This window comes from Podarcis tiliguerta, assembly GCF_965153285.1.
Source record: "Podarcis tiliguerta genome assembly, chromosome: 5".
NCBI lineage: Eukaryota > Metazoa > Chordata > Lepidosauria > Squamata > Lacertidae > Podarcis > Podarcis tiliguerta.
In genome coordinates this window covers 68,755,350-68,768,120 of record NC_139538.1, presented here as the reverse complement: position 1 = coordinate 68,768,120, position 12,771 = coordinate 68,755,350, and the positions used below count along the sequence as shown (strand labels likewise).

General features: G+C 43.6%; 1 protein-coding gene across 2 annotated transcripts in view; it reads left to right on the top strand.

The window, feature by feature from the left end:
- The first annotated feature begins 1,202 nt into the window (after positions 1-1,202).
- LOC310678078 (prosaposin-like) overlaps positions 1,203-12,771 on the top strand; it is a 41,163-nt gene continuing 29,594 nt past the window's right edge. For both annotated transcript variants that reach the window (XM_083441414.1, XM_083441413.1), the window contains exon 1: positions 1,203-1,362. In XM_083441414.1, coding sequence (XP_083297540.1) covers positions 1,302-1,362 — 61 coding nt within the window. In that variant the 5' untranslated portion in view covers positions 1,203-1,301. The remainder of the gene's footprint in view (positions 1,363-12,771) is intronic.

Genomic DNA, 12,771 nt, shown 5'->3' with positions numbered 1-12,771 from the left:
TTTAAAGAAATGTAACTTTGAAGTTGGTGAGGCCTTGAAAGAGGTCCTGATTGAAGGCAACCTAGTAGTGTGCTCCTAAGTGTACTGTAGTAAACTTTGGAAGTTTCTAGGGTTGCCTAAATAAATAAATGTATAATTTTTAAAAGAAGATTTCACAATTCATTGATAAAAGAAACTATTCTAAACAGAAAATAGTAATTAAAAGAGAAAGAATAGAAAAATACAAAGTCCCCTCGCCAATATATCCTGTCTTGTATCCCATACAGAGAATAATGTAGCCTCCCAGCTCTCAATTGGGAGCAAGCTGGTAGACTGTGTAATGCAATATAGAAGCCTTTCCTCCTGCTTCCAAAGGAACTTTGATCCATTGGTGCCTATATTGTGGCTTGGGGGGTGGGGTGGGGAGTGTTTGCTATGGAGCCAAAATGAGTTTAGGAGCAAAAAGCAAGCCCATCTGGCTGCTACCCCCTTTTCCCATATCAGTCTATAGGGACATATGGAGCTGTTGGATCCCATGAAGACGAAGAATATTGTTGGGGCCCAATGGGGTGGGGTAAGACCAGAGCCTTGTCTTCCATGGGGGTTAGGCCTCTTTTTCCAACTCCTTTATTTTGCCCCTGTAGGGTTTGTCCCCCTCTCCATGTAAACTGATGTAATGAAGCAGTGGGGAGAAGAAGAAATGAGGCATAGTTTCCTTAGTGCTTTGATTTGGATTTTGAGTGCTTGGGAAAATGCAGTGTGGAAGTTGGAAAACCATCATGGCTGGGTTGGACTCTTGCCTTCCAAGCTACCTGATTTGAATCTGGCAAGTTTAAATGACCTCTCACCACCCCTAATTTACATTACCATAGTAATGGGTATATTAAGGTGATTCTGGGAAGAAGAAGAAAAGGCTTCCCTATCCTTAGACTCTTGTAGGAATGTATTTTGATTTTAAAGAGATCTGTTGGCAGACTCACAACATTGCACAGCTGAGGTGCTTGGGACATAGATTCATAAAAGCACACAGCCTCCTGGCCTTGCAACTTTTAGCTACAGAGGAAGCCACATCTTGTCAGCTGGCAGAGATTAGGCTATTACACAGAAACTGGAGGAGCCTCTCACCTGGGAGTGCTCTGGCTCTTGCAGATCATCTGCATTAATTGCATTAACCTGAGGCTGGGTGTGGCAAATGGTACTTGTGAAACTTCAAGCGTGTGGGTGTTAATTTCTCTCCATCCTGCTGCCTTTCCCAAGATTGCTCATTGCAGACAGGAGGCATTCTCTCTCTTGACCAGAAGGATCCAGTAACACTGAAGAACATGGAGGGCTTATGGAAAGGGTGGGTGCTGCTGATAACACTCTATTTGGCTGCCTACCAAGGTAAGGACAACATTTTTTGTTTAGTGAGGAGACAAGCAGGGCATAGTTTGTATACACAAGAGGGGGAGAGAGTGGCACCAAACTTACACTGGTGTATACCGGTAAATAAAACAAGGTAATGGAAACAGAAAGGAATAGAATTGTGGAGTTGGAAGAGGACCCTAAGGGCAGCCTAGTCCCCAACTCCCAGAGTGCTGTAAGTTTTCCTTCCTCGGAGGAACAACTTATTTGGCCATTTGAGTGGAGAAGGCTTTGTAGAACACGTGCGTTGCTCAAAATGTCTCTCTGGCCAAGAGTGCTGCATAACTCGGATACTTCTATCTCTGTAAACTTGTGCTTTGCTTGCTTAAATGGTTATACCTTAGCAGAAGGTTCTGAGACAGCTGTACTATAGAATTCCCCTGGTTTTCTCTTCTCTAAAGATGTGATGGATTTATAAAAGGGGTGATTACATTCCATAGTGTGCAGTGCCCTAGATTGAGCTAGTATAACAAGCTTCTGGGCTGAGGCTTTTAATATCCTATGAAAGGAACAATCAGTACCAATTGGCCTGATGTATGAAAACCCACAAATATCTACGTATTGTGCTATTGCATGTTTAGATGATCTGTAACTTTGCTCAGAACAACCTTGTTTCAGTTCTCATGGTGAAGCTGCATTTGTCCTATTTCTGTTGTTCTTCGCAGCCCCTTTGCTGTTTTGCAGCAGACCACAACTTCCTCCTTCTTGGCAGTTGAAAGAGAGGGATTGCTTTATTGCAGCATAGCAGGTTGCACACACCTGACTTTAATGCAGATAGGTATTTTAATATGGGGAACATATCTGTTTGCTAGCATGTCTGTTCTTGCTAATCCTAATTTCAAAATTGAAAGGTACCTTCATCAGAAGTGCCCGTCACTTGCCTTCACTTGAAGGCAGGACTTGCTTGGGTGAGAGGGCAGTAGGGAGAGTTCATATTGGTTCATATTGTAGGCCCTTACCCAATGAAATCCCACCCATTCAATTTATTTCTAACCTTTTACTCCAGCTGAAAAGGCTCCCAGGGCACCTTACAAAGACCAATAATAAAGCAGCCCTGTGCTTATGTTTGCTATCTAAAAGACACAGCACAAAAGGAAAAATAACAAGAGGAAGCAGGAAAAACCCAAACCCTGGCACTTGTTAAAAACCAACTAATCTAGAATGAAAACTGTCCTAGGAGAGGAGGCAAAGGTTGCTGGGTTTTCAGCACAGCTGATGGTGGTTTTGCTTTCACTCTCCCCCTCTGCTGTAGCCTGATTGAACAGTGATTACCAGACAACTTTTTGTGAGGGATCACCTGGTCCCAGATGGGGTTGACTACGAATAAAGTCAACTCTATCCCTTGTTGGAAGGCATTTGTCATAAGTACATTGGTATTTGGTGGTTGTTTCCTGCAGCAGACTGTGAGCAGTCCTCTCACAGCCATGTAGAGATTTCTCTGGGAGCCCTGATTAGGCTAAGACTACTCAATGCGCATAAATGTCTGTCCTTAAGAACCTGTCCATCGACACTCCCGTTTTTGAGAAAATGCAGTCACCATACAAATAGGATGTTGTGAAGATGTAGGCCTGGCCTTGAGCTGGTCCTGTCTGATTAGGAGTGTGTCTTAAGAGTAATACCCTGCGTGGCAAATCACCCTTGGGACAGCTAACTTTTTTAGCTCTCTTAAAAGAGCAGCTACAACCAGAGTACAGAGACAAACTACCAGACCTACTCCCTCTGAAAGCTTGAAAAAGGACCTAGATCCTTTCTAGATTGCAAAGAGAAGATTGGCCAGATGGGGCTACCCCGTAAGTGTAGAACCTGTGGCCCTACAGATGTTGCCGGACTCTAGGTCCCGCCACCAGCGTGGCTCAATGGTTGGAGGTGATGCAGAGTTGTAGAACAGCAACATTGGTGGAGAGCCACACGTTCCCCATTCCTGGTCTAGACAAACATATTCTATGGTTACCATGCCTTCAGTGGCAGCCAGAGGAGAAGGTTCCCTCTCATGACAACATGGTGGTTCAGCTTTAATCTGGCTGTGAAAAAAATCCACATGCAAGAGCTGTTAAATCCCTTTTCCCATGCTGCTTCCCTGCTGCCACCCTCTTCTATGCTGCGTAGGCAGAGCATTGTGCAGAGTAGTTTTTCGTGCCTGACTTGCCCTGAGGAAGGCTTGTTGGAAAAGTGTGTGTAGCACAGTCATTCCTAGGATACTCTAAACTATCCAGGGAACGCCCCGACTCCCATATCATTGCACCATATCCAGCCACATTACTTGCAAGCTGGAGGAGACTCATCCCTGCCCCCAGGAGCTTAGCACCAGTCAGTCAAACACAATACCAAATCAGGTGAGATTAAAAGATGAAGGCTGAAACTTATATATGACAGTACCACTTAAAAGTAATAGTGTGTGGAACTTCAATCAGAACACGAAATACTGTAGACACTGATGAAAAGCCAGACTGTGAAAGCCCCTTGTTTCAAAAACTGCATGTTTAAGAAGTGCTGGTCTATCACCCCACCTCCCCCCCAAACTGACTCGAGATATCTCATCTGAAAGTATACCCCATATAGTTCTTTGGTTGATATATGGGTAAGGTTTCAAAGGTAGCACATGCTTTGGAACCGAGGATCCATCTTTTATCTATCACCAGTTTTCAGGTATCAAAGGCTATATGAGACCTACTAGTGGAGAGGTAAAGCTTTGTGATAGTAGGGGGGCATTATATTTAGGTCTGTTACACAAGGGGACAGGCCCATTCACAAAGTTTTCTTCTAGAGCTGGGAGTCAAATGCAGCAATGAGCATTTTGGAACTCACCTGGCTAAAGCTTTTCTATCCGTAACATTTAGCATCTTTATGGTTGCATTATATGTTAGGTTTCATGATGCTTTAAAATTTCACAAATGCAAGCAATGCTGTGGGAGGTAAGGAAGATCCTATCTAACAGAAGCCGATGGGAGGCAGTCCAAACTAGCTGAGGCCTGCGAAGGAATAGAAGAGTTCAAATCCTAAAAGTAGTTAAGTGTAATGCAGGAAAAGTAGCAAGAGATCCCTACTGGCTTAAGATGGAATGAAAGTGGGTTAAGCAAATTCATGGAGTGCAGGTTGTATCCATGGCTACTAGCCATGATGATATTTCCAGGTTCCAAGGCAACTGAATACGATTTGCTGGGCAGCTACAGTGAGGGCTAATGGGCTCTTGGTTCTTCTGCCTTTTTAGAGTGGGAATCTCAGGCTAAATCATACTTGTGGTGCCCACTCCAGCAAAACTGAGTTCTCTTAAGGCCAAGTTTAATGTGCGTTTTCTGCCGTCTGGCATTGACAGCAGTCTTTTACCCTGGCAATGCATAATATGTAAAATACCTTAAGGTTCAACAATAAAAGGTAAAGCTGATCCTTGACTCAAATTAAGCCCTCTTGTCAGTCTCAGTCAGGCTTCTTCAACATGTTCCCTCCAGATGGCATTGGACTTCAACTTGCATTATATGTGACCATCAGCCATGTGAGTGGTGGCACTGATGGGAATTGGTTGAGGAGGCATTGGGTCTAAGCATTTGGTGCTATTTCAAGGATGCAAAGAAGCTGGCAAACTTGTCTCTAAAATAGATGCAACTGAACAATCTAAAACTATTTTTGTTGAGTCTTATGTTGCCTGATAACAGTGTGACTCTTGTGGCAACTGGCTGATGTCCTACATGGAGAAATTGCCACATGGCCATGTGGAGCTTCTCCTGCCCAGTGGTGGTTTTGTTCTAATTCTAAATGGAACTGTAGTAGGGGAGGCATCACTTGGAAAAGACAGCCAAGGAGAGTTCTGTAGTAACATCAGACTACCCAAGGCGGGGGGCATTGCATGCATCTAACCCTGCCTTTGGCTCCTGGAAAACACCATTGATTCTTGACACATACCCAATGTCTTGTATATCAGTTCAATGAGGTAGGTATCAGTAGATAGTTGGTGTCCTGTGTGAAACAGAAGTAGATGCTGTGCATTGTGCAAGTTATAACATGCAGCATATAGCCTATCTGATTTGTGCCATTTAGTTGAGTGGAAAAGTATGGAGGTGTTAGAAATCAAGGGAAGCTGGTGGCAGGCATGAACTCGAAAAGCAGAGACCAGGATGAGCAAACAGGGATAAAGTCCTGTCTTTTGATCACTAGCAGATCTTGTTTGTGTCTTGCGTAGCCACACACCTTTAAGTCAGCATCTTTAAGTCTACTTCCTTAATTGCAATAAACACCCTTTAAAAAAAAATCAGATGAAGAGCCCAGATTGCTGGGTGTCTTAATACTTGTTCTACAGTGCATAGACAGATTCAAATGGGAAATGCCCCTCTCTGGACTGTGAAGCTATAGGAACACTATAGCATAAAATCTCCATGATTTAATGCTTGCTCATTGGCAATGCTTTCTCCAGCTAAAGTAGGCTGGAAGAGCTGTTTAAAGGAATGGAAAAGGAATTTAATCATGGGATGGGTTGCCCAAAGCTGCTCCCTAGGGCTCAACAGCAACCAGATGCTTTCCTCCCTTTAAAAAAATACATATTGAATAGCACCCATTGTATAAGACTGAATATTACCGTACATATTACTGAAGGTACTTATTGGTGAGGAATGTTCATTATCTCATTCAGTATAATTTTGGGAGCAATGCAAAGAGGAAGGTAAAGCTTTCTTCCTGTTTATCCTCCCATATATTACACTAAGAACGAAGTCACGCATACATGGCAAATGACTAAAATGAGGATGATTGGCTTGCAGTATGCAACAGCCATCAGAGATCAAATGGCATAGATGAAACTTCGTTTTAGGTCACTGAACTCTTATTTCAGACATAGTGCTTCCTCTCTGGCTGTTCCTTGGGTGGGATAGATCTATGTCACAATGTAAACCAGTTTGAAATAGCTGTCGTATTTGGTTCTCTTCATTTCCTCCCCCGCACTTCACTGAGCAAGAAAAACTATTTTTGTACAAGTGTGGGGTACTCGTGAGTTGGAGACCAGTCTTTTAACATTTAACTCCCATGGTTCTTTAGTTAGGAACTCTGGGCCCAAACCATGCTTGATGTTTTATCCTGATACTGGCCTTTGTGTTTAAGCTTTTTCTTCCACAAATTGGCAGGCCTGGGGGGTTGGAGACTATCTGGACTGCAGAAGGGATGGAAAGAGTTTGCAGCTCCACTACTCCCATGCCTATTTTGGTTGGGACAGTAACAATTTATGAAGGAAAATGTCAATGTCAAACAACATGAAACATCTATAACTGACTGTGGGATGTAATGGTTTTCAATGTATACTGGAAGCAAGAGTGCTGAGACTCTTGTTATAATAGTATGGCAATCATTCTGTGGAGGAAGGAGAGCAAAGAAATGTAAGTGCCAGGCTTTTGTTGTCCAATGACATTTGCTTCTGTTGCCGTTCCTATTTTCCTAGTTCCTCTGTGTTTATAACTCCTTTGAAAAGCCAGCTCCATACCTACCTAAGAGTGCCAACACTTCCCTCTGCAGCTGTAGGCCCTGTCTCATAACTGGGTGTGTGTTTATATACTGTCCCAATAGGAGCTGAAATCTGATCTGTATAATTTATGCACAGCCTTCCTTGGTCTTCTATGATTTACTCTTCTGTTGTGGGGGGCATACACCAAGGTATGTACATGTAGGAACCCCCTATTGAGCCCTCCTCTGGTTTTAGCTTGCCTTCACAGCTGTAACAGCTGTCATTATTCTCATTTTCTTTAATACAAAAATTAAAAAGGGTACTCTTTTGATGCTGGGTTTTATGGGCAACATCTGATCCTGATGCTTGCCAAGGGTGGACCACACAACGGTTCATCTAACATTATTGTGACTTTGCTAGATAGCTGCCGTTACCCTGGAAGAAGTTAAGCCTTGATAAGCTCCGATGAGTAGAAACTTGTGGCTAGACTCCCTGTTCTGCACAGGTTCAAGCCATTCTGTAAATGATGTTTTGATGGATCGAAATAAATGGGGTGGGAGAAGTTCTACCAAGATCTAGCTATCTCATATTTACAGTGCGTGTAGTAGTATTTGTAAACTGCTCTCAGGTTTTATTACAATCAAGTGGCTATATATATTCTGAGAAATAAACAAACAGTTCAGTCTTCCAATAAATAGTTGGATATAGGACTACTACTCCAATTTGCATAGTTCTTTGAACTTTTCTCTTCTTACTATTGCACTACTGGCGGTGGGGGAAGTGTATATCCAGATAACCAATACGCTTCTGTCCTTTTCATTCGCTGACAATTTTGCTGCTTAGAATAAATCTGTAAAATGGACCACTGTGTTTCGCTTTTACATGCAGTTCTGCTGTCACTGAGCACTGCCTTTTGACTCATGATTAGTAATGCAATTGAGCTAAGGCTGGGAAATGTGTTGGTGAGTCCATTCAGCTAGATGAGTGTTGCGGTTTCAAAGGTGTTACCTGTGACTTGTGGGTGGGTTATAGGGCAATCCTAAACATTTCTACTCAGAAGTTCCATTGTGTTCAATGGTGCCTACTCTCCTCCTCCTGTAAGGAAAGGTAAAAAGGTACTCTCCTCTACGTAGGTAAAGGAGAGCAGCCTAGTCCTATAATTTTTCCTCCCCTTGTCTGTCTTCCGCAGGTTGTCTTTGAAAATGCACTTCCCTCCCACTCCAGTGCTCTTTCCCAGTCTTTGCTTAATTTTCATACTGATAAGATCAGAAGTGCCTTTAGGCAGGAAGGTTATTCTATGGCTCAACAGCTGAGAAAGCCAGGTGCTTGTCAGGTGGGAGACTGGCTTGCTTGTGGGTTATCTGACTCATTCGCACTTGAAATTTACGGTATATGTATGCTGATTGCTGAAATTGCGGCATTAGCCACTTGAACTTGCTGTAAAATCATTTTGATCATTAAGGCTGAAAACGTTCAGATGTATGAATGCTGAATTTCTACAGCTGTGTTTTCAGTGAGCTCGATGTAGGCTGTAAATCCACCTCGCACTGTGTTAACAATATGGCACTTTGCTCCAGCTCAATGATCTCCCCAAATGTGTCCCATCTAACCTCTTGGTGAGGAGTCTAGATAGGTACCAAAAGATCTCTGGGAGCGAGACGTTGTGCATTAAAAAAACAAAACAGTGTAATTTTTAATATAGCCACAGCTAGTGCTAAAAAAATCAATAGTGATATTTTTCTTTTGCATCCAAGATTCAAAGGTATGTTAAGGGAGCATTTCAGTCGCTACCTTTATTAAAGGCCACCATTCGGGGAAGGGAGCTCAGAACAATGAACATCTTCAGGTCTTTTAGTCCCATCTGAGGGGCTTCCAAGCTGTCCCTTCCTAAAACAAAGAGGGCTGCAGTTCAGCTAACTTGAAGCGAGAGAACATGACCCCACCTATGTAATTAACACATAGGGTGGTGTAGCCTTTAGAGTGCTGGACTAGGATGTGGTTGAAGTCAGGTTCAGATCCCTGCAAAGCCAACTGTCTCCATCTCACAGGGTGCCTGCAAGTATGAAATGAGAACCCTCCATCTGTCTTTGGGCAGGAGCCAGGATATAAATATGATGGGTAGCACATTATGGGTAGCTTGAGCAGGATAGGACCCTAGATGCCAACAACTGTTCTATCTTCTTCCTACTCCTAAATTGCAGGTGCATGTAAAGCCCTTGTGGCAAGTACTCCTACCTTTTGCAGTGACAAATCAGACCCACAGGAATATGTTGAAGGGCTCGAAAATAACTTCCCATTGCAGTCAAGCAAATATCACAACATGTGCATTATATCTTTAACAAAATACTGGCTTTTATACTCTATGAATTCCTCTGACTTTCTCAGAAGAATCTTGCAGATAGCTGTTTAGGGAAAGTGTTTGCCTCTAAAGAGATGGAAATCTCCAGATATCGGTAGGGGCAGGGCACGAGAACATCCCAGCTGAAAGTACAGAGGCAGCTATCAGTTCTTGAACAACAAGAAAAGCTGGATACTGGCAGCTACATATTGAAAGCAAATCCTCCATCAGCTGTGTTGAAAACCGAACCGCTTACACAGTGCTGGATCTGTGCAGAAAGTTATGACTTCAGACATGATAGCACAGGTTCAAGAGCATTTTGCCATGCATGGTTTTTTAAATATTCTCATTGATTAGAATATTCTGTTGTTTTGAAAGGACCTGTGTCCTGGCAATGTTGAATTTTATTTCCCCAGCCCAGTAGTATGAGGGGTACAGGGCACATACATTACCCAAACTTGCACCAATATGCACAGGCAGTCTTCGTCGACTGCTCCCATCCCGTAGGCTTGATATCACTGTATATAATCTGTACAGTCTAAGAGCTAGCCTACACTTCTGCTTGTTCGCACCTAGAAAGCACAGACTCAAGAGGTGGGATAGAAATAACGGGATAACACAGGGAACCTAGTGGTGAGACCTTTAGCATGATAAAAGGAAAGTCCACGGTCTACCATTGTTTCCCATTGCTTCTCTTCAGTATTGTGTAGTGGTGCATGTGTAGGGTTTGGCCATATAAAGACTGAAAATGGTAAAGTCAACAGTGCCTAGTCAGAAGTCATAGATGTTCCTCACCCTTTGGAAACATTTATGCAAACGACCCCCTTGTGCTCAGCAGGGGTCAATCCAGAGCTCCCCCAACTCCCACTGGACACTTTGACAGGTCAAATGAGGATTCCAGACCAGCATAACTTGACCTGTGGGCTGCCAGATCCCCACTGCTGCTGTGGAGAATTTTTATGGGCATTTTCTTCCCTTCCTCTGGTTCTTACCTGTGAGGTAGGTCAGGCAGAGAGCTGCTGACTAACCCTACGTCCCCTGTGAGCAGGGCTTTTTTTCAGCTGGAACTCAGTTCTGGCACCTCTCAGGTGGGCGCTATTGCCATTTTAAGAGAACAAGGGAGGTGTTCATGGCGAGTTCGGCACTTATTTTCCTAGAAAAATAGCCCTGCCTGTGATCTTGGTGCCTGAGAGTGGGGGTTTTGTAGCTTCTAATCTTCTAACCATCTCCACATTAGTTCGCTCTTACCTCTGCTGTAATACCATGGCTGGAGAGAGTAGCACCAAACAAGGAGGACACCTGAAATGATTTATAATATTAACTAAGTGCAAGCAGAATAAACTCGAGTGCATTTCAACCATGTTTTTAACTTGGGAAGAAGAAAACATATTCTTTAGTCGACTATTCCCACCCTGAAGAAGAATGTTTTAAAATGCATTGAAACTTATATAATGAGAACACTAATTGGAACCTCCTCCTTTTATGTAGATAAGCTTTAAAAGCCTTTTGCATAGAAAGGAAGGTGTGGCTGAGTCCAGGCTAGAAGGATTTTTATCTTGTCTTGAATAGGGTTCGTACAGTTCCACCAGCTCTGGCATCTCTACAAAGAAATATAATACAAACAAATCACATGGCAGCACCATGAAGGGGAAAAAAGAATTTGGCGGGGGGTGGCACAGGAGAGGCAAAGTATATCTCTAGGTGCAGGAGATGTGTCCCAGTTTAAAATCTCTGAAAGAAAAACACTAGCATGTGTAATGGCAACTGGCAATTGGCGGAGGGGGGGAGTGTCTTGTTTGGGGTGGGTGACCCCCCCCCCCCGCTCACAATGGTATTTTAAACACACAGCTGGGCAGTATTTAAAAATGAGAAAGGGTGTGTGGAGCAGGGTAGTTGCCTTTTAATCTAGCAAATTATGGATTCTCCAAACATACACTACGCGGGGGAAAATGAATGCCGATGCTATAGTCTAATTGACCTGACTTTAGTTCTTAAATGCGGAGCTGGAAAACAGGTCACTCATGCCTGTGGGTAAGTTAAAAACCCTTCTGTTATCACACAAACAACATTCTTAGTTTTCAGCATGTCTGTGAAAAACAAAGTGACATGTTACACTTGCATTCCTTCAAATACAGCTTGCCTGTATTTGTGTGGTTTTTTTTATAAAAAAAAACCTTCCACGTTGCTGCTTCAAGGAGTCTTCCCTCCCTCTTCAGAGACAGGTGTGTCACTTTGCTATGCAGAACATAAATTAAAAAGCTAACCCAGCAAAAGACGGAATGATCCAGTTGGGAGTGGGTGGGACTGACTCCCAACTGCTGAGACAAGGGGAACGGGGCACAGGAACAACTCTGCAAGGGACAGTGGCTTCCTCCTGGGATCTAGTCACTCCCAGTTCCGACGAGTCCAAGCCTAGTTGTATCAATCGTAAAAAGTTTATCCTGTTGATAGGACCTGATTTTCACGTGAGGCGCTGATCCATCTCTCCCTTAGCCCAGCCTTTAATCTGCTTATAGAATCATAGAATCATAGAGTTGGAAGAGACCACAAGGGCCATCGAGTCCAACCCCCTGCCAAGCAGGAAACACCATCAGAGCACTCCTGACATATGGTTGTCAAGCCTCTGCTTAAAGACCTCCAAAGAAGGAGACTCCACCACACTCCTTGGCAGCAAATTCCACTGTCAAACAGCTCTTACTGTCAGGAAGTTCTTCCTAATGTTTAGGTGGAATCTTCTTTCTTGTAGTTTGGATCCATTGCTCCGTGTCCGCTTCTCTGGAGCAGCAGAAAACAACCTTTCTCCCTCCTCTATGTGACATCCTTTTATATATTTGAACATGGCTATCATATCACCCCTTAACCTCCTCTTCTCCAGGCTAAACATGCCCAGCTCCCTTAGCCGTTCCTCATAAGGCATGCTTCACTGTGTAGAATTTACAGAAAACTGAAGGTTCAAAGAGTAGCTCTGGGCTGCTTGTAAAACCGCTTTCAAACTGGTGTGCACTGCAAAACAGAGCAGGATTTCGCTCCTGCTCAGCCCTGCTGCTCCAACTGCCTGTGTCATTTCCCAGCAGGGGAACTGGCATGCAGCCAACACAGAATGGAGCCCTGCCTCCTCGCCGCCCCAGCAGAGCGATGCCAGCTGATTGGCAAATCGGCATGGTTTTATAATAAATGGCCTTGCATGCCAAATCGTACCATGGGCCAGAGGTTCCCAGCTCTGCCTGTAAACTGCCCCTCATTTCTTTCTATACTTACGCAGAGCCACTATGGTGCAGTGGTTTAGAGTGTTAACACTGGGACCTGGGATAACAAGGCTCAAATCCCCACATACCCATGAAGCTCACTGGGTAACTTTGGGCCCATGATTGGATCTGATGATGTGGGTTTCAGTGTATACAAGCCGATGCTATATAAGAGGTATATTTTAAAGACTTTGGTCATTCTGATGGTTTTTAACAAGTGTAGTTACCCCTCTGGGATTGTGTAATATTGCATGACTTAAAAAACTTGACACCAGCACAATACTATTTATGTGAAAAAGACATTCTCGTTAAATGGGGGCCAGGGCAGAGGCTCATTTTCACCTTATCACCATATGCCTGACAACCTTAATCCTTCTATGTTG